This window comes from Pantherophis guttatus, chromosome 2 (genome assembly GCF_059756535.1).
Source record: "Pantherophis guttatus breed Tessera chromosome 2, ASM5975653v1, whole genome shotgun sequence".
NCBI classification, from domain to species: Eukaryota; Metazoa; Chordata; class Lepidosauria; order Squamata; family Colubridae; genus Pantherophis; species Pantherophis guttatus.
Genome location: NC_142064.1, coordinates 197959929 through 197985824, shown reverse-complemented (window position 1 = coordinate 197985824; position 25896 = coordinate 197959929). Strand labels below are relative to the sequence as shown.

Genomic DNA, 25896 nt, shown 5'->3' with positions numbered 1-25896 from the left:
ATTTCTGCGGATTTCAAAGGACACACTCCACACTAATGCACACTGAAGTAGACTGATATCTTGTTTTATTTGTGCAAATGCTTGTAGACCTTCCCAAAAAAGTAACGAGGCATGGAGAAGTGAGCATGGTTATCCTCTCCCCTCCCCTCCCTTCCCTCCTCCTGTCTCCATAATTTGTTTCTCTGCAGGAATTCAGATTCACATGTTTTAAACTCTACCAGAAAAGAAACTCCTTGTGAAAGTGTTTGCAAGAAGGTAAACAGGGAAATTGATTCCTGAAACTCATTTCTCAGAATGAAGATAGAAAATATTATTTTCCTATTACATACTTACTGTATGTACATAATATTTACTTGAAAGAAAATGCAGAGTGTTCTCTTATGGACAATCAGTCACCACAAGATATGTTCAATGTAATGTTTATGCATTTGTTACAGAAAACAGTATTTAGTATTCTGCATTTTATTGCTACTGAAACCAGAGTAGAACACAGTCTTATTCCTAACCACTACAATGATCCTTTGTGATGAAGGATTTCAAAGCTTCAGAGCAGTCTTGATGTCTACAAAATGAAAGGAAGCCAATTCTATAGTCCTCCAATCAGTTCTTCAATTGACAGGTGGGGAAATGCACACAATGTGAGGGATGCAAGCAAGTAGGATCCAATGCTGAAAATATATTCAAAGATTATATTCAACAAAAGCAGATATGATGAACTCACGCTAGAGTTTTATGATAATCTATGGTGTTTGTCACTCCAAGAAATTTCTGGACTGTTTCCATTACTTTGGCTGGTTCTGTGCGTAGTCGCTTGCCATCCAGAACAAGAATCTGAAAGACATTTTTAAATACATATATATGTTAGGTTCCTCTCTTATACTAAACATACACCTTCCTAAGTGCAATATATTGCATCAGGAACAGAGACAGTTTCACTCCTTAGAGGTAGTAATAGAGCAAATCAAAATAATAAATAAATCCACTTCTCCTGTTTTTGTAGAATTTGTATTTCATTTCTATTATATCCTAACTCAAAAGCACAGGAGAGACAAATAGCATAAGAAAGCTATACACTATGTATATACAGAAGTGTATATACATACCATATACACTGCTTTAACTTAGTGAATAAGTATTTTTAAACTTATAGTACCATAATGGACACACGTATACTCCCTCAACGATCTACCCATCTATTTTTCAACCTCCACTAAAATGTGTTAACTAAATCAAAGTTATTTTCTTACATTAAAATTTCCTAACTTAAACCTACGATGAAGAATCATATCACCTGTTCTATGTGGCTTAAAATTCATTCAATTTATTATATTTACCAAAAGGAGAATGATATAAGATGTTCCCCCAACCAAAGATGAATAAAAATTGCAAATGCAAATAAAAATATTGCACAATTTCTACCTTCTTCAACCTTATAAACTTAAGTTTCGGCCAAAGCCAATCCTACACACTTCCCTCTGTCAAATAAAAGGATGCATTTATTTATTCAATTTATCTCCTGCCTTCCATCCTGGAGTTCAAATTGGTTATCTCTCTTCCCAGTTTACCACACAGCAATCCTGTGAAATAGATTGGGCTGATAGAAAGTGACTGATCCAAAATCACCCAGTGAACTTCCTTGGTTGAGAGTGGACTTGAGCTTGGTTTCCTAAAGGCCAATCCAATTTCTTAATCTCTACACCACACCAGCTTTCTCATATTTATATATGTCTCATATGTCTCACACACACACCTGTCAGAAGCCACACTCAAAAAGTGTACACCAGAATAAAAAAAGTAATCAGTAATAGATTAAGATTAATTTATTAATGGTACTGCATTTGAAAAAAAATAAGTAATGCCCACCAGCATATGCAAACTATTCATTTAGAAATAAAAGAAGTAGGTATACATACACTCCATCCTTCCAGAGATAACAGCCAAAAAGAGATGGAGGGAAAAAAATAAACAGGGTGAACAGGGATTATGGGGAAGGGACCTTCAAGAACCTTCCGGATTTATCCTGATGGAAACAAACCAGGAAGCTTCTTAAAATTTTTTAATCTAGATCATACTAGATTATACTATATCATTTCCCACAATATAAATATTTTAACATAAACATCTCAAATGATAAGATGGAGCACTTCCATCATTAAGCTCACAATTGATGGTGCTAGCAAGCTACTTAAATTAAAACTATTTGTTATTGTTGATGACAAGCACATCCTTTTCAGTGTTAAAATAAAAGGTTTTCCACCAGACCCAATTATTAGTTACAGCCTCCAATCAACATAAGTAATATTTGTGTACTAAGACAGACTTAATGTTAATCTTCTTAGCAGACTGCTAAATGCTTTGCTGAAATCAAATACACTATGTCTACAATATTAAGACAAAGTCCCCATGAGATTATGATTAGCAAGTTAGTTAAATGCTGGCTGGACAAAGAAATAAATTGAGACACAGCTAGTTAGAACATTGTACTAAAACTGCATCAAAATTCTCACTGAAATTGAGTAACATACTGATTGGCAAATCACAAGATTCAACTCCATCAGGGTTTTTTTAAATTATTTTGATTTTTTAAATTATTATTATTAATACCTGGCTTAAAAGAAAGCAATAGCAATAGCACTTAAATTTATATACTGTTCCATGTGCTTTATGGCACTCTCTGAGCAGTTTACAACATCAGTATATTGCCCCCAATAATCCAAGTCCTCATTTTACTAATCTCAGAAGGATGGAAGGTTAAGTCAACCTTGAGCCAGTCAGGACTGAACTCCTGGCAGTGGGCAGAGTTAGCCTGCAATACTACTTTCTAAGCATTGCACTACCACGGCTCCCTGTCAGGGGTGGGCAAGATGAAGGAAATGATTCTCAATTTGGCAGAAAGCATAGCTATCATTTTAGAAACCAAATGCACAAGGGTAGGATAAGGATCCCTGTCTTGGCAAAAAATAAATCAAGAATATTTAGAAAAAATATTTCTAAATAATAAAAATAATTTTATATTTGCTGATCCCACCTGCTGAATCCCAAAATAGAAATAATGTAACAGAAAATAATATATCAGATGACTGTATTCATGGTAGTTATCACTCACCTGATTTAAAGGCTTAGGCTTCATCTTCAAAATGGTCATGAATTGGAAACTAGTTACTGTTTGTAAAAATGCAATTTACTAGCTGTATGTCTAGATCAGGGATGGGCAATTATGGTCCTTTTGAGAATTGTAGACTTCAACTCCCAGAATTCCTGAGCCCATGCCGACTCAGGGGTTCTGGGAATTGAAGTCCTGAGGTCATAAAGGTGGTATAATTGTCCACCTCAGGTCTAGAACTCAAGACATCCCATTCTTATTGATTAGATTTCAGACCCCAAAGAAACTTTACATGCTTTCTTGATTTCTGTCCAAAAGATTGGATGAATAGGTGGCAATATAAATCTAATAAATAATAATAATAATAATAATTTTCAGTAAAATCCTAAATTCAGTGAGGTTTATTTTAGCCAACTCTTCTGAGCTAGATTATTTATGTCACTAGTTTTCCGATTTGAACTGTTTTGTATGTCATTTAGTTTATTATTAAGCCATTCCACATGGGTTTTTGAACCACTCCAGCTCTGTTCTCATGTCACAATGTGGGTTCAACATCCAAGTTAATTTATTTCTATCACATCTGCAATGACCCTCAAATCACTAAAATTAGGCACTTTGTTTTGTCACCATGTAGGGACCTGCAGAGTTTGTAGCCAATTTGCTTTCCCATTGTTAGGAATGTGTCAGGTGCCAGAGAAATCAGGAGATCAAAGTAGTTCAGAGGAATATAAAGATTTATTATAAGCTTAAGGTATCTACAAAAATCTGAACTCCTAATGGTCAAAGCAAATTGGCACTAGATAAGAAATTCATGGTGAACTTAGATCTCTTGTGGGCACTAAGAGACTCATGACTGATGACGCATTCGACCCCTCCCTTGGGCTCAGCCTGGTCATCTCCTACAGCTTCTTACTAGCACGGATGTTACCTAGTTAGGGTAATGAAATGTCTGCAAGAAACAAGCAAGCTCAGAGAGCACCAAGGACCCCTCATTTCAACCCTGAGCTACAAATATTCTCCTTTATTGATATATATCACACCTACTGTATGGTTGTATGCAAAATGAAGCAATGACAGAATAAATATGTGAACAGCCAGGCTGCTTCATTTATTTTTCCCTTAGCAACTGTTCCACGCACAAAAAGGTGCTAGCAATTTATTTTGAGGTTTTTTTCCCTTTTGTGGGAAGTGAAAAGTGAGATTTCTGTTGTTCCACAACTGTGTGTCTGCTGCTCCCCCACAAGCAACCATCAGCGTCTTGCTCTTGTTGTATCATTTAAAAAGTATTTTCCTTCTTCTTTCACTCTAGCTTCTGTAAAAATATATATTACTGAGAAAATGCCAGATTGCTTTCAAAATGCAATCATGGCATATGTTTTTAACTGAGAATATTTGTAGGGCTCACTTGCTTGGCTTTATTCTACACGTGATCTTTGAAAGATGTTCTGGAGGTGAGATCCATCCCTACCCTCTTGGCTTTTTGAAGGACCTTCAAAACCTGGTTCTGCACACTGGCTTGGGGCCCTGATGGGGGCATTCCATGCTGGAAGTGGCTAATGGACTAATGGACTAAGAAGATCCCACCTCCATCCCACCCATGTTCCGGTTCCCAGAGTTTACCCAATTTCTGTTCATTTTAATTGTTTTAATATTTTAATATTCTTGTTTTTATCTGTTGCAAGCTACCCAGAGCTGCTCAATGGTGAGATGGGCAACATATACCATATGATGTATAAGATGTACCGGAGTATAAGACGTACCTGCTTTTTTTGGTAAGGAAAAGAAGAAAAAGAAATCTGCCTCTGCCTCTGCGCAATTTTGCCTCGTTGCAGCAAACAGCAGCCTGCTTTACTTTCATTTTTGTTTTCAGCATAGCTTGATTAGCACAAGGAAAAAAAATCTGCTCCAGCAATTTACCTCTTTGCAGCAAACAGCAGAGCCCTGGGCAAAACACCTGAGAGCAAATCAGCTGAGAGTCGGGAGACCGATCCAATCAACTTGTGCTAATTAGGCTGTGCTGAAGCTGAAAGGAGCTGCTTTTTCTTGCTGTTTGCTTGCAAGGAGGTAACTGCTGTGAGGCAGAGGCCAAGGGGTGGGGGCCAGTGGGTGGGCAGGGCTACATTCGGTGTATAAGCTGCACCTAAATTTTCACCCCCTTTTAGGGGGGGGGAAAGGTACATCTTATACTCCAAAAAATACAGTAAATTTAATTGAAAAATGAATGAATGAATGAATGAACTACCAACCAGAATATTACCTGTCTCTGACAAATTGCTTACTATATCCATGACTGTAAACTTGGCCTACATATATACTGACTCTAAATTGCAATACTGACTGCAGTTGTCACAGGCTGAAATAACAGTCTGCTTTTTAAGTACTGTATCCACCCACGAAGGAGATCTGCATTCTGTGGCCAGAAGCAAGATTTTTTGGAAATGTTCACCATGTCATTAATGGATTTTTTTTCTTAACGTTATAAAAACCATGAAGATAACGTTAGAGTAATAGGATTTTTAATCCATCCTGACATTGGCCAGCTGACAAACTACACAGCTGCATCTCTCATTCCCTTAACTTCAAAATAAAATACAAGTATGGTGAATTTTTTGCTGCCCTATTCTCAAATAATCTCACAGGATAACATTATTACCATTGGAAGGAACTACGTGCTTTATCCAATTCTCAGGGAACCTCTTTACAGACTTTGCAGAGCGAATTAAGTGAATTCCAACATTCCAGAAAACATATGCATTTTCCACAAGAAACAAACAGCATTGGATATATGGTTGTATATATAAACATTCCGCTTCATAAAACCCTCTCTCCGGTTTGTTTTTTGAGAAGGTAAAACTTAAGATTCGTGACTTGCTTACCTGATTGGTGTGGAAATTATTCAACCAGCGGTCAATATGGGTAGCATACCAGCCTGGTACTAGGCAACGGTTCTGTAAAGTCCGAAGCTTCTGAGAGGTCTCAGGTCCAGCTGTAATCACCTCATGAAAAGTGTACTTCAGGGCAACTGGATCATCATGTGCCCGTTGATGCTATCAAGAAAAAAACAAAACAATTGTGCGAGTCCTTTGCTGAACAGGAACAAGAAACATTCAAAGAAGCAGAGAGGAAATAAGAAACAGGAAAGTGGAGGAAAGAGAGGAAGGCACAAACAGAGAAACAAGTAGCAATTAGGGAACACATTAGGGTCACTTGAAATCTAGGACAAATTGAGGCACCACAATCTAGAAAGCTGAATTCTAATGGTAAAGGGAAATTGTTGCTTCAGAGAGCCCTGCAGACTGGTGGGCAGGCAGGAAGAGCTTCTCTAACGACATAAGAGCTGCTGTTATTACGTTTAATAGCTACATTGCCTTTCCATTAATGAATAGTGCTTTAGGTCAAGAAGACAACACTGCCATGGAGCAGCTTACCTGATACCAAGAGTAGGCCCGATCTGCAGGATTGATGAGGATGGTGATTATTTTTGCCTTGGAAAGCAGAGCAGCAGCCCGCCTTGGTGTGACTTCTGAATCAAAGTAATTGGCACTCTTCTCAAAATAGAAATCAGAAGTAGTGTTGGAAGGAATGGGGAAAAACTCCATATACCTTAAAAATATCAGCAGCAGAAATGGAAAAATAGATTGGGTGAAGCAATGCAGAAATATTTTCAGGTTCTTACTCAATGTCAATTGTTTATGCCACTTTAAACAGAACAAGGATTAAGACACATCAAAGGTTTATTTCCAGCCCCAAACCGTATTAGTCAAGACATTCATTAGAATGTAGCTGATTTTAGAATTTAAGCCTGAACAACCAATGAAGCATTCTTCTGGATCAAAGACTTAACAGACTGCAATTTATTACATTTATGGAAAAAAGATTAAGCATACGGCAAATGCAGCATGAACTACTGAACACAAGACAAACAGACCAGCTGTTGATCACCGTTCTTCCCAAGCAGACAGAATGGTACATTTTGAGAAAAGAGGGGGAAACATTACAACAGACATTAAACAAAAAACCTTTTTTCCTCATTCACATTTTAGCCCAGTAGGATTAACACATCTTTACAGGGCATCACTGCAGAAACCCGGTACGGGAATCAGATAAAACGTGTTTAACAATTCTATGTTCTAAGCTTACAGAGATGGTCTGCTGACAAAGTAGAACATGCTACCTGGCTCCTGCCCTTTGAAATATCTTACCCCTGGGGGTGAGATCAGCTCCCACCCTTCTGACTTGCCATAAGAGCCTTAGGTTCTGCCAGATGGCTTGGGGTACCAACGGGGGATATCCCACTGGAGGTGGTTGATCAATTAAGAGTCAATCCTACCTCCTCTCCCCACCCCACCCCACCCGCCACCCCGTTGCTTTATTTTATTGTGTCAGGAATATTTACTTCTGATTTTAATGTTTTTATGCTGTAAGATGCCCAGAGCCATTTCGAAATGAGACGGGCGGCAAATAAAATTAATTAATTAAACCTTAAGAGCTAAATATGTATATTTCTTCCACAAATATAAATCCAAACAGAAGTTTGCCCCTTCCTTGCTAGATATGTTTGGTTTTCAAAACATTCCAGCAAAATAGATTAGAGAAATTGCAAAGCAGTTCCTTCATTCCTTTGCAGTGTCATTATGAGCCAAAATATAAGTGGAAGGGGCAGCTCCTCATCCACCTACCCCAGCACAAAACTTGAGAATGAGGCCTACCAGTCAATGCCTTTGTGATAATTATGTCCATTGAAGAATTGGATCTCTTCAAAGGTCTCCGAGCTGGGATAGTTACTGCTCAGGTCAGGGTGCATCCCCAGGAAGAGATAGAGGGCAGTGGTGCCTTTTCAAGGAAGAAGAGAAGAAATAAGGCAAGGGGACAACGAGTTAAAAACCGCTTTTCCACCAAGGTTCTGACAGAATTTTACACTCTCGATCACTGTTTCTCAACCACAACGTTGTTAGGGTCTGTGGATTTCAACTCCTGGCATTCTCTGGCCAGCATATTGGATGGAGAATTCTGGGAGTTAAAGTACACAGGCTTTAAGGTTGCTGAGGCTGAGAAACACTGGTCTAGATTATTCCAGGGATAAGCGGATTTGATATGTTCAGTCCTCAATAAAAATGTAAAAAACCAACGATTAACCCAGCGCATTTGTTAATTACGGCATATATGATATTTTATCCTACTACATGGCATTTTAAACAGCTATCATCTCACAGGCAGGGAAAAAATAACCCCTCTGACGTAAAGCCTGGGACTTTAACTTATATTTCCTATTTCTGTCAGCTTTGCAGACTTAGCCTAAATATTATCAGATTTCAATTGTGTTAAATGTTTTTGGCAGTTGCTTCTCCAACTCTGAGTAGGAATTACATTGCTGTTGTAAAAACAAATCTCTCTCTCAAAAAAAAGAAAAAATTGGGCGAAAAGGTTTTTGTTTTTTTAATTTATTAGTTTCCTATGTTGAACCGTGAACACTTATGGGTGATGACAAATGGCACCAACAATAACTGTTCAATAACTGTTCAAATTTTACTCACCATTGCTTGAAACAGCCATTCTCCCTACCCTGACAATAAGTTGAAGAAACCGCTTATTCTAATATGCCTTAATATGATTGGTTAAGTTTTGGGGTAATGGATTGTACTTGCTCAGTCAACTGTGGTTTAGTTCATATATTATGGTTTAAAATGATACTGTAATCTAATCATTGGGATAGTATATTTCAGCAGTATAGCATACATCAGTTACTACTATACCTGTCTTCTGAGGACCAATAATTAGCAGCTTGGGGAACCGGTCGCAGGTCTTCTCTTTGGACCAAATATCCTTGTGGCGCTTGTCCTCACAAGGATCCTAAAACATGACAACATGCTGGGAATCAGCCAGCCCATCCATGAGAACAGGATTTTTATAGCCCAACTGTTCTTACTGAAGAGGTCTCTCAAAAGCCAGCAATTTCAAGTACAGATAGTCCTTGACTTACAACCATTCATTTAGTGACTGTTTGAAGTTAAAATGGCAACGAAAAATGTGACTTATGACTGCTGTAGCATTCCCATGTCATGTGATCAAATTTGGGGGGCTTGGCAACTGGTATGTATTTATGACAGTTTTGCTTCCACCAAGCAAAGTCAACGGGAGAAGCCAGATTTGCTTAACAACTGCATGATTCACTTAGCAACTGTAGCAATGCACTCAATAACTGTGATAAAAAAAGGTCATAAAATCGGGCAAAACTCACTTAACAATCAACTTGCTTAGCAACAGAAATTTTGGGCTCAATTGTGGCCGTAAGTCATAAATAATAGAAGGAAGATATCATCTTTTACTTCGCTACTACACTGAGTCTGCACCGTTCTTTTTTTACTTTCACCCTCTTGAAAGGAAAAAAAAAATACATTTTTCAAAACCAGGCTCACCCTTCTTCATGGGGCCAGTATTATGATCTATAATTATCAGAATACTCTTTTTATAAACACATATACAACTGAATGAAGTGACCAGACGTGGATAGAAGGAAGTAAATCTCCCTGAATACTGTTTCAAGTCTCCAGCCACTACACATTTCACAGAATGTTATTTCACATCTGCCACTCTTCCTGGAGAGTATTAAGTATCCTACTGGTCTATGACCGCAATTAACTGAATTGAGTATTATATAACAGGCAACTACTTGCCCAGATTTTCAAACCAAGAAAGAGACAAAACAATAAAACACAATGGAAATTTTTGTGATGCAAGCTCAGGGAGGCAGTGAATGCACACCTGCCAAAGGGGGTCTTTTTCTTCAGAGAATATCTGGAAATACTTCTGTGCCAGCTGCACAGGTGGCAACGTCTGTAACTTCAAGTTAGTCCAGGAGTTCAGAAAACGGACCAAATGCCTAAAGGTGTACAAACCCAGGCGGTCATTTCCATAATTGGAGAGGTGGGTCATAAAGATACTGATCTGTGCAGGAGAGGGAAGAAGAAAGGGTGTGGGGGGAGAAACCCAATAGATTAGAATGGTTACAGTAGTATTTGGGGAATTTTTGCAGTGAAATATTAAACATTCATTTGCAGATGAACAAAACATGCAAATGAACTACCCTGTTTTCCCAAAAATAAGACATCCCTTGATAATAAGTCCAATCAGGCTTTTGAGCGCATGTGCTAAAATAAAACTCCACCCACCCAAAAATAATCCCTCCCCGAAAATATTTAAATGCATGCACAGCCGGTCCCCGCCATTTCTTCTGGTTAGGATTAGGGAGACAGAGCTGGAGATCAGGTAAGAAGGCAAAAGGAGCCCCGTCTTGCTCCACACGCCCTAAAATAAGACCTCCCCAAAAATAAGGCCAAGCATTTATTTCGGGGTTCAAAAATATATAAAACAGGGTCTTATTTTCAGGGAAACGCGGTAACTAAAAACCACAAAAATGCTTTCCTGCATTAAGTGCCACCATGTTTCTCTCCCCTATCCAAACACCCCACAGAAGTTTCAAAATTTAGCCAGGATGGAGGAAAAAAATCTTTATATTTAGGATAAGAAGTAAACTATCAATAATAAAAGTTACATCTTCTGTTAATTCACTTTTTTAAAAGATTCTCCTTACTATTTACCTACCATATTTTCTACAAAGAACAGAGGCATTTCTGCCCGTTTAAAAATATCCAAGCTGATCCAAATATCCAAGTGGATTAAATGCTGAGTCAAAAATGCTGAGTCTACAGCAAGAGCCTGTAGTGCAGTGGACTAAAGCACTGTTATTAACAACTGCTGCTTGCAATTACTGCAAGTTCAAATCTCACCAGGCTCAAGGTTGACTCAGTCTTCCATCCTTTTAAAGGTAGGTGAAATGAGGACCCAGATTGTGGGGGCAACAAACTGACTTTGTATAAATATACAAAAGTATGAAGGCTATTGCTTAACGCATTGTAAGCCGCCCTGAGTCTCCGGAGAAGGGCAGCATATAAATTAAAGCAAAAAAAATAAAATAAATGCTTTCATCTATTCTAAATTTGCTCCCAACTTCAGTCAGTTTCTCCCCAGTTTTAATTTTTGTTGACTTCAGGAAAAAAACGTTTACTTGACAGCACTCATAATTGTGTCCACTTAATGTATTTCACTGTGCTCATACCATGTAATAAACTTTGACCAGGCAATTATCCAAATGATATTACTATTTATGGCTCTTGCTGAACTCTTATGCCTAAACCCTTTCAGCTTCTTAATCACTTCTAAATCATATTTATCTATCCATTCACCCAAACACATACACACACACACTGTTTCGCCTACATATACATTACGCATATACATACTTTTTTGAAAACTATTCAGCTCTAGAATTTATCAACTCCATAACCTTTCAGTAGCTAATGGATTTTTTAACTTAATCATTCTATTTATATCCTGCCTTTGCTTTGCTGCAAGGATTTCAGCCCATTGGTCCTTGAAGTAATACTTACAGGATTAAGGAGAACAGTCAGAAAAAGCTCGCCTCCATTGATGATTTTATCCAATTCACTTGAGCCACCTGGGTATTCATTATAGAATATGGTATGTGTAAATAATCCACAAGTTTGCCGTGGAAGAACCTAGCAAGAAAGTGGGGTGGGGGAGAGATGGACAAGTAGCAAATTAGAAATTATTAGATTTCTATTATTAGATTAGAAATTAGATCTGCTCAACAGATCTCCCACAAATTCATCCCATCAGATTTAGAAAGTCAGCATTAATTTTTCCATTTGGATATTGGGGTCTTGTTTTGAAGGCTTCTAAAACCTAATCTCTTACTGTTTTGTATTCACTTTTTACTGACTTTGGAGATGGCTAAGTTTTTAGTAAGGGTAAGAACTGATCCTGTACCGTGATATTGGAGTTCATATTTTCACACATAAATACAGTCATTCATGTTAGAGAAAAAATATTTCTAATTTTTTCTCTAAAAATTAAAAATATTTCTTAAACTGCTAGGTGAGATCATCCGTAGTTTCGGGGTGAGTGTTCATCAGTATGCTGATGACACACAGCTATACATCTCCACCCCAGACCACCCCAATGATGCCCTTGCTGTGATGTCCCGTTGCCTGGAGGCCGTGCGGATCTGGATGGGGAGAAACAAGCTCAGACTCAACCCCTTCAAATCAAGTGGCTGTGGCTTCCGGCGTCCCGGTATAGTCAGCTGGTACCATCACTGACAATTGGGGATGAGATCTTGCTCCCCACAGAGAGGGCCCGCAACTTGGGTGTCCTCCTGGATTCACGGCTATCTTTAGAAGATCATTTGACAGCCGTGGCCAGGGGTGCCTTTTATCAGGTTCGCCAGTTGCGTCCCTTTCTGGATCGGGACGCCTTGCGCACGGTCACTCATGCCCTAGTCACCTCCCGTATGGACTACTGTAATGCTCTCTACATGTGGCTCCCCTTGAAAAGCACCCGGAGGCTCCAACTGGTCCAGAATGTAGCCGCGCAGGTGATTATGGGCGCAGCTCGTTGCGCCCATGTAACACCTCTCCTACGCAAGCTGCACTGGCTCCCGGTGGTCTTCTGGGTGCGATTCAAGGTGTTAGTTATCACCTTTAAAGCGCTCCATGGCTTAGGACCTGGGTACCTATGAGACCGTCTTTTGCCACCAATAGCCTCCCACCGACCAGTTCGTTCTCACAGGGAGGGACTACTCAGTCAGTCAAATTATGCCAACTGGCAACTCCCAGGGGGAGGGCCTTCTCTGTGAGGGCTCCAACCCTTTGGAATGAACTGCCCCCTGAGATACGAAATATCCCTGATCTCTGTGCTTTCCACCGTGCCCTCAAAACCCTGATGTTCCAACAAGCTGGGCTAAACATATGAACATGTGAATGTTTTTAAAATGTTATCTAATTTTAGGTTCTATTTAATTGGGCCAAACTATGTTATAATGATAATTTTAATTAGCAATTTTATGATGTTTGTGTATCTATATTTTTCTTGACTGTACACCGCCTTGAGTCCTATAGGAGAAAGGCGGTATAGAAATATAATAAATAAATAAATAAATAAATAAATAAATAAATAAATAAATAAATAAATAAATAAATAAATAAATTTGGGGTAGCTGCTTCAGAAGCTCATTTGTTTAAGTAGAGTTTCATAGAGATAGAGGTTCACGGTTTATTGATTTATTAACCTCCACAACAATTCATATAAGTGCATAACTGTTCTTTCTTTCCTTTCCTTCTCCCTTTCTTCCTTTCTCAGGGAGAGAAGCAACGTAGAAGTAAAGAGAAATTTCCTGACAGTTAGAACAATTAATCAGTGGAGCGATTTGCCTCTAGAAGTTGTGGATGCTCCAACACTGCAAGTTTTTAAGAAGAGACCAGACAACCATTTGTCTGAAATAGTACTGGGTTTCCTGCCTCAGCATGGTGTTGGGCTAGAAAATCTCCAAAGTCCCTTCCAATTCTGTAATCCTTTCTTTCTTTCTTTCTTTCTTTCTTTCTTTCTTTCTTTCTTTCTTTCTTTCTTTCTTTCTTTCTTTCTTTCTTTCTTTCTTTTTCTTCCTTCCTTCCTTCCTTCCTTCCTTCCTTTCCTCTTTCCTTCCTTCCTTCCTTCTCTCTCTCCCTCTCTCTCTCACACACACCTTCAAGTCCATCAGCTCAAGCAAAGGCAGACTGACTGCCTATTTTAGTACCTCTCAACTTTAAACAAAAGAATAATTTCCAATCTGCTCCAGAAAACAACTATGTCCCAATTCCCATCCCCACACCAAGCTAAATAAGCTAAATGGAAAAAATCAGAGTTTCCTGGTATCTGATTTGTGTCAAATGTATCAGACTAAAATATGCTTCATTATGCTTCAAAGGGAACACTAGGGTACAAAAAGCCTCTGACACTTTTTGGTTGATCATAAATACAAAAATGCATTTTTTTAAAAAAAAATCATTTTTATCTAATTTAAGGAGAACCAAAAAGTCTGTCTTGAGGTATCTTTCATCTGCTGAGGTTCTCTGTTTATGCATGATTTTTAAAGTTTCACTGTATATGTAAGCTCTGCTGAAATACTGCTGAAATACTGTTTTATTTTATTTTCGCTTGATATAAGTCCTGCCATGCTGGGTCTGCACAGTTTGCTTCCTTAACCTAATTTAGGATACCCTATGCAGAATCCTGATAAGTGGGAAGCTATGAAGCAAGTTCTATCCTGTGCTCCTATTAAGACACTGTTGCAGTGGACACTGGAAAAACTAAGAAACATAACTGACATAATTTGCTTGGCCTTGGCAAAGCCACTGCCTATCATAACCTGGCTTACTTCAAATGTTGCCAAAAGACTAAATGCTGAGACAAAGGGTACAATCTGCATCTGGTACATGGATTTCGGATGCAGGGTGAGGACAACAGAAGGAAGAAACTTTGTTCCAGTTCCTTCCTTCCCAAGGGAGAAAAATCTCTTCCTATGTTGATTTTATGCTTTTTCATGAATCTGAGAACAAAGGCAAAGTACACAGCAGCTGCTCCTTTCAAGTTGATTAGACTATCTCAGGAAAAAGAAACAATCACCAATGGCCATCATGAACTTTCATGAACCGTATGCAGCCCATCATAACAACCAAGGCAATCTAATAGGTTTGGTAGGAATTATTTAAAAGACTAGGCACCTAGAAATTATAAAGGTCCTAGAATTATCTGTCCAGCTAAATTTTATTTTAATTTTTATTGTAAAGTAATATGGTCTCTCTCTCTCTCCCTCTCAACATAAAACTTCAGATGATTTTCAAGTTGCAATTACAAAATTCTAGTTGAAACTAGCAATGTAACTAAATAGAAGTCTTCCTTTACGATAACCCATATTAAAAACGTCCAAAGCATGTTCTTGAAATTATGTAAAGTTTCTAACATGTGCAATTAGTTCATTTTCCTAAAAGAGTTATACACTGGTCAAAAACATGCAATACTCAGAGTTCAAGATTGTACGAATGGTTTTGTAATAGAATTTCCTTGAATAAGTAATATGAAATGCTCCAAATACATATCCTTTTCCCTTCTTAGAAGGTAAGCTTGGCCATCTCATTTTAACTATGCTGTTTTCTAATTAAAATTCCTAGTTACAACTTCTTGGAATCTGGATTATCCTGAATACCCCCCTCCCCATTTCTTTATCAACAGACTTCTTACAATGTATACCACTTTCCATTCTTAATACCTACTATTCTTTAATGTAGTATTATCTTATTTGCTTTTCATAAGGTATTTATTAGTATTATTCAAAATTTAGATGTAACTGAAACAGAATCATCAGACAATATTGTGCTATAAATATGATATTGTTCATTATGAAGACAATTTTCTAGAGGTAATTCTGGACAAACTAGTGCTTTAAACCTGTATGAAGTCTCAATCTATATTTTTAAAAAAATCCCTAACCTTTAAATTGCTTGACAACTGACTCATATTACACAAATGGTTGCAGTGTCCTGGGATCATGTGATCACTTTTTGCAACCTTCTGACAAACAAAGTCAAAGGAGAAGCCAGATTCATTTAACAATCATGTTACTCATTTAACAACTGCAGTGATTCACTTAACAACTGTGGCAAAAATGGTCGTAAAATAGAGCAAAACTCACTTAACAAATGTCTCACTTTTGTTGGGCTCAGAAATGTTAAGGCTCAATTGTGGTTGTTAAGTCAAGGACTACTTGTAATAGAAAGGTATTCAGGGGTATAGTGAATGGTATTGTTGTAAAATAAACTTATTTGTTCTTTTTTTTTTTTTTTTTTTTTGGCCTCATCTCCTGCCTTTAATTTCTTTTGCTTTTTTTTTTTAAACTTTTCTATCTGTTATGCTTTGGGAATCGCACAATGGGCAAATATGTACCTACATACGTAAGAAATGAAGAGCATCTTTCTCTGCCTTAAAATATGTTTGGAAACTATAGGCAAGTGGATATGTAAAAAAAAAAAGTTTGAAAATGAATCCAGATAATATGGTAATCATTCTAGTGATGAATGCCATCTTTTTAGAAGAAATGCGCCTCCGTTAAACCAGAGAACCTCTGTAAATCCTTCTGATTAGATAACAACCTTGACCACAACCTGGCCCTGGTACTTATTTTTCTGAAAAGCAGTTAAAAGCTATGGATAGAAATGTTGTTTTCCAACTGCAGCTCACCCGCTCACTGCCCACATCAGTGGTAGAGGACAGAATGTTCTACCTCAGTCCTGACTGCCATAGCATTTACTGATTTCCATGCTGCAATTCACTCTACGTGAGAGTATCTTTGTGGAGCACTCAGAAGCCTCAACTGGTAGCACACAGCTGTCCATCTTGCATCAAGGGTTAGAAACAGGTGCATATTCAGCTAATTTTGTGCCAATTACATGTGGCTGCCAATTTGCTTTTAGGCATAATTCCAGATAATATTTTTATTCCTTAAAGTCCTACATGACCTGGGACACTAATGTTTTGAGAACTGCCTTTCCTAGAAGAGTCTACTGTTGCATCCTTACATAGAATCTCACAACACAGTCCTGTTGAAAAATTCTGTCCAATAATTCATTAAAAAATGATCAAATCTGTTTTTTTTTTAAAATTTGGTCATTGGCTGACAGCTGGGTTAAAATTTTAAAAATCATGTAAGCTACTTTAAACTGTATTCAGAAATAGTATCTGTGTAGGTTGATGAATATATATATATTTAATTCATAAAGTTAAAAATAGCTAATGATAGTGAAGTTTAATTGTGATCCTCAGACAAATTCTTATTATGAAATTAGGAATATATACATAATAGTGAAATCCAAATTTAAGCAGATTTATTATTTGATATAGTTTGGGCTTATTCTTTTTTATTTTTTAGTAATACATTTTATTTTATGGTTATAAAACACAAATGATACATTATTTTGGTATTTATATAGTATTGACTAGAGATTAAGGCTGATGATTTAGATAATTTAAATCTTTAAAGATAGAGAGAAAAAATATGTCAACATTAACTATCATCTAGAGCTGACCATAGCATTGATAAATAACTGCAAAATTCATTAAACTGATTGTTACTGTATATAATAAAGGTTTTGTACGAGATGACCCGGCTGAGCCCGAGGGAGGGGTCAAACGTGTCATATGTCATGAGTCCCGGCACACCCACGAAATATCTAAATCCAGTCTACCTTGACTACCTGTCTTATTTCCTTTGACCGCAAATTTGTCAGACTCTTATAGAGAGCTTAAGTTTGCAATAAATCTTTATACTCATTTGAACCTCCTGAATTTCCTAATTTCCCCGGCATTTCTATCTTAAGCTTAATGCAAGGATTCCATTGTATTATTACTTATTGTTGTTTATGCTTATTTAAAAAACAAACAAAAGGAAAAATAAGTAAAAAAACCTATTTTCTAACTTTCTCCTTCTTTATATCTTGACCAATTTGTGGTATAAAACGTTTATTCCTTGATTTATGTTTAGTATTCTATAAAACAATCTTGGGGGGGTGGGGGGTGGGAGCAAGCTGTTTGCATTCATTACCATAGATCACAAGATTGATATGTTTTCTACTGACCATGATTCCACTGTGAATAAATCCTCTTCGGTAGCGGGCTGGTTTGAGATGAGGATATTCTTCGGTGCTTGTTACTTTGATCCCCCACACCTGTTTCCAGGCTTCATAGAGTTGCACATGGACCGGGTACACCCCTGAATGATGAGGGGCCACTGCGTATCCCATATCTGTAGGGATGCCATGTTCCTAAGAAAAGGCATTCATAACTGTTATCCTCTAACGCTAACAGAGGAATTTTAATGAAGTAATTACACTGCAAATGAGAAGAGCCAGACATTCATTTTATTTCTTTATCTTAGTCTAATCCAGGCAGAATTCTAGTTTAAGACATAGTTCAAAGTGTATTTTTTGCTCTTACTGAATTAGTCAGACCAGGGAGTGGATTGAGTAACTAGCATTATATAAGTCTTATTGTTTCCTGTTTTTCTACAGGCTTTTACGCTCAATTTAAAGCAGGTTTTGTACAGAACTGGCCTGATGACTTTTAATCATCATGCTTCACAGTTTTTCAGGAGATAGTTAAGTGAACAAACACTAAATTTCTACCCTGCTGAACTGGAAAATATTCTACTTCACATCTGAACAATTCTTTTATGGAAATGAAGAAATGCTGTTAAAAACACATTTGAATAAGTAGCAGTAAAAAAAAAAAACCCAATGCTGTAACATATGAACAAATCCCAGGCAACAATCCAAAGTATTGGATTACAGTATGTGTAGTCCTCACTTAGTGACCACTTCTTTAGCAACTGTTCAAAGTTGCGACAATGCTGAACAACAGGTAGTTACAATCAGTCCTTAAAATTGTGGCGTCAGTACCCATGTGTCACAAGATCACAATCTGCGCTCTTGGCAACCGGATGTTGATAGCTGCAACATCCAATGGTCACATGATTGCCATTTGCGACCTACCCTGCTGACTTCCCATGAATAGGGAAGCCAGCTGCGAGTTGCTCTGGTAAATCCCCCCAGTCTTCCTGTGCTCATGAGGGGTTGCCACAAAGAAGAGGGGGTCAAATTATTCTCCAAAGCACCGGAGGGCAGGACAAGAAACAATGGTTGGAAACTAATCAAAGAGAGAAGCAACCTGGAGAAGGAGAAACTTCCTGACAGTGAGGACAATTAACCAATGGAACAGCTTGCCTTCAGAAATCATGGATGCTCCGTCACTGGATGTTTTTAAGAGAAGACTAGAGTCTAGACAGTCACTTGTCTTAGACAGTCACTTGTCTGAAATGGTATAGGTTCTCTTGCTGGAACAGGGGGATGGACTAGAAGACTTCCAAATTTCCTTCCGGCTCATTCATTCTATTCATGCCATGCCATCCACCTCCACGGTCTTCCTGCGCTCGCACTCCTTACCCCTGGTCCTCCTGCTCTTACACTATGCTATCCACACCCAGGCTTTCTTGTACTAATGTGCGGCCTGCCCTGGGCCTCACCTCACCTCCAACTCTCATGCACCCTCCCAACAATTCCCCACCCCCACCCCCGCAGCAACCAGTGTTCCTTATTTGGGAGTGTCATCACTTCTCACTTAACGACCTGCATCTCTTGGGATAACAACATCAATAGGGATTGTTGTCTCTCTAAGTGATGTGGTTACTTGACTTCGTGCTTTATGACTGTGTCGCTTAGCAACAGCAACAGCAATCCCAATCCCAACTGCCATTGTAACCTGAGGACAACCTGCAGTTTAAGAAGCGCCTTCTGCAAAATTACAATATTACGCTTTGTTTTCCTCGCCCTTTTAATTGAGTTTTTGTTAATTAATAGTGTGAATAACACTTCCAAAACTTCATACCCCTAAGAAGTATCTTTTGCAGGCTCTTTTTAAAAAGAAAGTAATTTCACAAGGTCAGGTAAGTACTGTGCTGAAAGATGTTGGGAATTATCTAGCAAAAGCACTGATTGAATAAACTGTGTTTAGGTTATTTTTCAACTGAAAGTAGTGTAGTAATATTTTAACATACACTTCCTAATGTCAGTTCCAAGCCAGAGACAGCAAGGTAGCAAGATCCAACCAAGTTCAATCCTTTATTTGCGTACATGTAGTGGACAGAATCTTGCCGAATTAAAGCTATAATTTTCTAAACTACTAATATATCCTGAGAGATTCTAGGGTGCCATTACCCTGAATTTTTTCCTCACTCTTCCCTCCAACTTTGGGTCATGCAGTCTCTTGGTCTGGGCCTCTCTCTGGGAAAGCTCTAAGTTGGCCAAATTCTCCCCCTATGCTGCTACAGGTGCACATTCCAACACAGCTGCATCTGGATGTGATGGAGTAACATGAATATGCTCAATGTTAAAATTAGAACAGTACATTAGGAAAAATTTGGGGAGCACCAGGAACGAATCACTACTAAACTAGAAAAAAATGCTAATGTGGAACTGAGCCACTTAGAGATACTCTTAACACTATTCGTCTCTGTATGTCCTTACTAGGAAAAGGAACCATCCAGGCAACCCCTGCATTGACAGCAATGTTAAGAGCTCACATGCAACACAACCAACCATCTGTGTGGTTCTGGAGATACGTATTAAGCTTTCAGGAGAGTAGCTACTCAGTAACAAAATCACAATTTAAATTTAAAACAGAGACTTATGGGCAATAGTATGACATTTACTGGAACCATATATTAAACAGATATTTGGATGGTGTCATAGGAACCATTATTTGTTTTTAGCATACATGAAAAGTAAAAAAAAAAAATGCAGCTGCAGATCAATAGCTGCAGGAGACACACACAAGGACAAAAATAGCAGCACATAATTTGGGAACTACTAGGAGCACCATGAATTGAAACAATTTGGGAATCTCTGTTAGTCAAACCTTCCACCCTTCATGTATTCAATGCTTCAGGTTGTATTACCTGAAATAATTATTCAATTGGTTACAAATCCATAATATTTAAAGACTTTCTCATTTTAGTGGTTTAATGTACAGTCACACTGTTCTGGCAATTCCTGTTTCATTTTGCAATGATAAAACTTGTTATAGCCACTGGTTCTAGATGAGAAGTAAGCAAACTAATAATTCTACATAGTCAAACTATCCTCTGTTTTTTCTTATAAAACCTACCCTCCTCACTCCAGCAGTAGTCCTGGGCAGCATTTTACTTACCACGGCAAATTTCTTGTTCATGGCCATTTGGTCTGCCAACACGGATTGATTGTGAAAAAGGTGAGGCTGCATGTGACTCCACATGTGGGGGAACCACCAAAACTCCTTCACATAAGAGAGCAGAAGGTCATCTCCCTCGTCCTCCGCATCTGTACCTGCCAGGACCAAAGCATCATCATCATCATCATCACTATCACCATCATCATCATCACTAAGCAATGTTTAAGCCACAAATGAAGGCAGAGCTTCACAAAATCATACCCCGCAATCTGACAGCTTCTACACTGAACAGCATTAAATGGAGTACACTGCATGGATTAAGTTAACCCAAAAACCTTAGATCTCCCCAAGTAGAAAGGAATAGAAACTCTTCTTTATTAACCAGACATACAACACTATCATTTCCATGTCCAGAACTCAATGCAGAGGTGAGATCCTGTGGCCTTTCAGATGGTTTACAAAGTACAAATCTCAGCAGCCTTAGACATCATAGAAGATAATAAAGGATGCCTGTTGTTATAGATTACATTTGGAGGACTTCAGGTTCTTACAGTTGCCCTAATGCTTTAAGACACTTGCATATTCAAATTATATTAGGTAAATTTTCACCAGTCACCGAGATTAAAAGGTTTGAGAAGCTACAAAGAAAACTTTGCCAATTGTATTCTTACCTGTGTGGAAAAATTTCCCTGAGTAGCCCAGATTGAAGGTGAAATTTGGGATATGGGTACGTAGTTCATTCTGAGTATCAAACAAAGCCTACAGGATGGAGAAAAGAGAATTTAAAGAGTAGCTTACAAAAAAGATTGGATCTACATAACTAGGTGGTACTTGCTCAATAGTAGTAATTGTAAGAAGGATCTTGGAGTCCTAGTGGACAATCACTTAAATATGAGCCAGCAGTGTGTTGCAGCTGCCAAAAAAGCCAACACAGTTCTAGGCTGTATCAACAGAGGGATAGAATCAAGACCACGTGAAGTGGTAGTACCACTTTATAATGCCTTGATAAGACCTCACTTGGAATATTGCATTCAGTTTCGGTCGCCACATGTAAAAAAAGATGTTGAGACTCTAGAAAGAGTGCAGAGAAGAGCAATAAAGATGATTAGGGGACTGAAAGCTAAAACATATGAAGAACGGTTGCAGGAATTGTGTATGTCTAGTTTAATGAAAAGAAGGATGACATGATAGCAATGTTCCGATATCTAAGGGGCTACCACCAAAAAAAGGGGGTCAACCAGGGGTGAAATGCTCCCGGTTTGGACCGGATCGCCCAATCTGGTAGGGATGACGGCAGGTGGTTCAGAGAACCAGTAGCAAAAATCCCTGCACCTCCCCTCCCCCACCATGCCCAGCTGACCTGCACGATCATCAGACGCTTTTTTTTTACTTTTAAAAGCATTTTTTCTACAACCTCTTCCGACGAAAAAATGCTTTTAAAAGTTAAAAAAAAAAATCCTCTGATGATCGCGCGGCTCAGCTGGGATCATCAGAGGCTTTTCAAAGCATTTTTTTCTGCAACCTCTTGGCCGAAGAGGTGGTAAAAAATATGCTTTGAAAAGTCTCTGACGATTCCAGCTGAGTTGCCTGATCGGCAGAGAGGCATTTTTTAAAAAGCCTCTCTGATGATCCCAGCTGAGTTGCCTGATCAGCAGAGGCTTTTCAAAGCATTAGAAAAAATGCTTTGAAAAGTTAAAAAAAAAAAAAAGTTGGCCACGCCCACCCAGTCACATTACCCCACCCCCCAACAAGCCATGCCCACAGAACCTGTAGTAACAAATTTTACATTTCATTCCTGGGGTCAGCCTAGTCTCCAAAGCACTTGAAGGCAGAACAAGAAGCAATGGATGGAAACTAACCAAGGAGAAAACCAATCTAGAAATAATTTTCTAACAATTAGAACAATTAACCAGTGGCATAGCTTGCCTCTGAAAGTTGTGGGTGCTCCATGACTTGAGGTTTTTAAGAAAAGATTGGACAGCCATCTGTCTGAAATGGTATACAGTCTCCAGCTCGAGTAGAGGATTGAACTAGAAGAACTTTTAACTTTATTATTCTGTTAATTCTGTTAATTACTGAACTTCCCATTCTCTTTGCCAAAACCCCATATATAGCATAGCAAAGCCCCATATATAGCACAAATTTCTGCATGAGTATGGATTACTGCAGATAAAACATACCTTTGTTCAATTATTCACAAGATTGGAAGTTTCTGGACATTCTATCACAGATTCTAAATTTGATATTCCTGCTTTCTGAAAAGCTGACCATCATCTACTGACTTTCAAAAACATTCAACAACATATTCAAGACAGCAGCCTGTCTTCTTGAACTGTTGTTGCTAACATTAGAGTTGCAATACTTGACTGAATGTCCTAAGGGCCAGTCTACAGTTCTTGCTGCAACTTTCACTTCCAAAAAGTGAGAGGAAGGAGCTTCTTATATAATGAAAAATATTTTAGTACTGCCCTAGAGGTTAAAAAATGAAAGCTAGGCATCATCAAATTCTATGTTACCATAGAAAGTGAAACAAGTATGTATGCCAGTTCAGATATTTCTTTTCATTAACATGTGTTAATACATGCATTTCATTAATTCACATGCCATACTAGAAGTTTACTTTTACAGGACAGCTATGTTGTAAACTACAGGTGTATTCTGCAATATCCAAGTTTAGAGATCACTATTAATAAAGCAATCTTTGGACTCTCATATCGCCTTTCTGATAGGAACAGATATTTAAATTCACCTGAGATATCTTTTATGAACCATGCCCATGTTGGGTATCCATTAGATAAATTCTAGTTAGAAGTAGGGGTATTTAAGGGAAAAAAGTTAAATATTCATTCAGTACATTTAGATCTTGCCAAACTGGGTCTTTAGTCAGGAAGCACCTGTTATTTGAACCTTTGACTGATACATGTTTATTAAACTTAAATGACTAGCTAGAGGGTTCAGTAGCCATCTCTACTTTTGTTGAAATATGGAAAATAATGGCCAGTAATTTAAAAGGCAATTTATTATATTTATTTATTTATTTATCAAATGTATTATCTGCCTACTTACCACAGGGTAATTCTGGGCATATAGTATGATTTATGTTTTTCCTTGTTCTTCTAAAAGTAGCTAATGACATGAAATAAAACTTTTCAAAAAAAATCTTGCTGTAACTACCAACGTCTGCTATATGGCTCAAAGGTTCCCCCCTCTCCCCTTCCCTTTGGTGATTAACATTTGACCAAGATCAGAGTTGCTTATAAAATACTCTCCTCAAAACAAATTCCTTTCAAGAGAAATTGTATTTTTCATAAGGTGTCAAAAAATTGTCTAGTACCTCACATACAAAACTTTCCCATTTTATGCAGAGTGTTTTATGTTAGTGCATATGCACCCATCTATAGCTAAATCAGTTTAGGCACCTGCAATCCAAACTGTATGCTAGCAGATAGAACAAGCAACAAGAACTCTGTGATCTAGGTCACTGATCTGAGCATCAATGAAACCCATTTAAACTTTTCCTTTAATGAAATGAACTCGAGGGTCAATAGGCCCCACATCAACCCACAACCATAAAACAAAGAGCAATAGGCCGGTCTAAGAACAATTACCTTGACATCATCCACCTTCATCCGTGTGCCTTCCTTGCCAACAAAGATATCATCAATGTCGACTAAGATGTAACGGTCAAGGGGAAGTGAAAGCCTCTTGCCAGTCAGGAATGAAACAGCGTCCACAAAGACCAGTTTGTGTAGCCAAAAGTTGAGATTGTTTCCAAAAAGGACTCTCTGGATGCCATCATGGAGTCCCAAGTCTTGTACGACGGTGGTATGGAGTGCGGCATCAATGCTCATGTGTGGGATGGATTCAGCTGACTTGGTTTTAGCGAGGAGGACTGGTTCATATGTGGAATGGTTTGACTGGAAGACTGTCCAGTCCTCCCCTGGAAGAAGTCCCTTCTCTACCTCACTGGGCCGCGTGATGTACAGCAGCGGTGATTTGGGATTGATGCTGCAATCCTTCAGTGCAAGGTTGGAGTGGAGAAAAAGGGGAAAACCTTTCAGCTGAGCACTCAGTAAACTGTTCTCGTTCGCCTGTAAAGAGATCACATGAACTGAATGACAATTTCAGACCGGAGGTTGTCAGGTGACAGTAAATACAAGAACAAGCGAAGAGAATTTCAGCTTACCGTCAGGGAGATAACTTTCTGTTTTATTCTTCAGAAAGTACAATGTGTCCTAGTTGCTTGGCAAGTCCAACTTCAGGACTAAAAAGCCAAAGGACACTAAACACTTTGAGCAGAGATGTGTAATTCAAAAGCTTCCCCATTCAAAAGCTTTCATGCAAACATCCAGAAGCCGCAGCTGAATTCTTGTTTGTAATATAAACTGGTAGGGAAAGTTATTACAGGCATGGAGGGTGACTTTACTACTGTAACTTTAAGTCTGTGGATATTTTCAGTCATTCAGGTCATAGTTGTCTCAAAGGTGCTTTTTCAAAAGGCAATTGGACTGTTTTTTTCTCTGAGGAAGAATAATACTTTTTGCTTCTCATCCAAGAAGCTTCTTAGGTTCTGACAGGGTGGTGTGGGCAATGGAAGGATTACTTCTGACAGGATTTTTTTTTGGGGGGGGGGAAGGGTGTCTCATATTTCTTTGCAGTTATCTGGTTGTTAGAACTCTTCCTGAGAGCTCTTGAGGCCACAGAGGACCAGAGTGCAAATGGGGGTGGCATCTTCTTGGAACTGCTGCATGATAGACAGGAGATAGGTGGTGTCTTATCCCTCCCCCTCTGTTGAGAGAGGGCTGCTCAATCTTAACATAAATGGCCTCTTGTGCCCCTTTCAAGCCAATGGTCTTTTCTATCCAGAATGTGGCCTTTGTTTCCATTGTCCCCCACCATCCTGCCAGAACCGATGAAGCTTCTTGAATGAGAAGCTAAACGTCTTCTTCCTCTTCCTCAGGGAAAAATAAGTCCAGTTGCCTTTTGAAAAAGCACCTTTGAGACTATTGTAACTTTAATTTTGATTTAGTTTAATTTTAATATGGTGGAAATCGTTTTACTTATCCCACCCAGACCCTTCTTTTAGAAGCATTGAGACTTTGCTCTTGATTAAGCTATAAATTAGCTTCCTAAAACAGTCAACA

At 38.4% G+C, this 25896-nt stretch overlaps 1 protein-coding gene and 1 long non-coding RNA gene across 2 annotated transcripts in view; one reads left to right on the top strand and one right to left on the bottom strand.

Annotated features, from left to right (window-relative positions):
- The window catches only part of NDST1 (N-deacetylase and N-sulfotransferase 1), a 103493-nt gene that overhangs the window by 6342 nt on the left and 71255 nt on the right, over window positions 1-25896 (bottom strand). The window contains exons 3-13 of the mRNA XM_034402344.3: window positions 24361-24843; window positions 21424-21511; window positions 20753-20907; window positions 17629-17814; window positions 11551-11679; window positions 9866-10048; window positions 8857-8953; window positions 7813-7936; window positions 6532-6706; window positions 5980-6150; window positions 722-831 (exon numbers count right to left, since the gene is read on the bottom strand). Coding sequence (XP_034258235.1) covers window positions 722-831; window positions 5980-6150; window positions 6532-6706; window positions 7813-7936; window positions 8857-8953; window positions 9866-10048; window positions 11551-11679; window positions 17629-17814; window positions 20753-20907; window positions 21424-21511; window positions 24361-24843 — 1901 coding nt within the window. The remainder of the gene's footprint in view (window positions 1-721; window positions 832-5979; window positions 6151-6531; window positions 6707-7812; window positions 7937-8856; window positions 8954-9865; window positions 10049-11550; window positions 11680-17628; window positions 17815-20752; window positions 20908-21423; window positions 21512-24360; window positions 24844-25896) is intronic.
- On the top strand, window positions 19367-21404 carry LOC117655185 (uncharacterized). The gene is made up of 2 exons (XR_004588581.3): window positions 19367-19490; window positions 20728-21404. It is a non-coding gene; the product is annotated as an uncharacterized LOC117655185 (long non-coding RNA).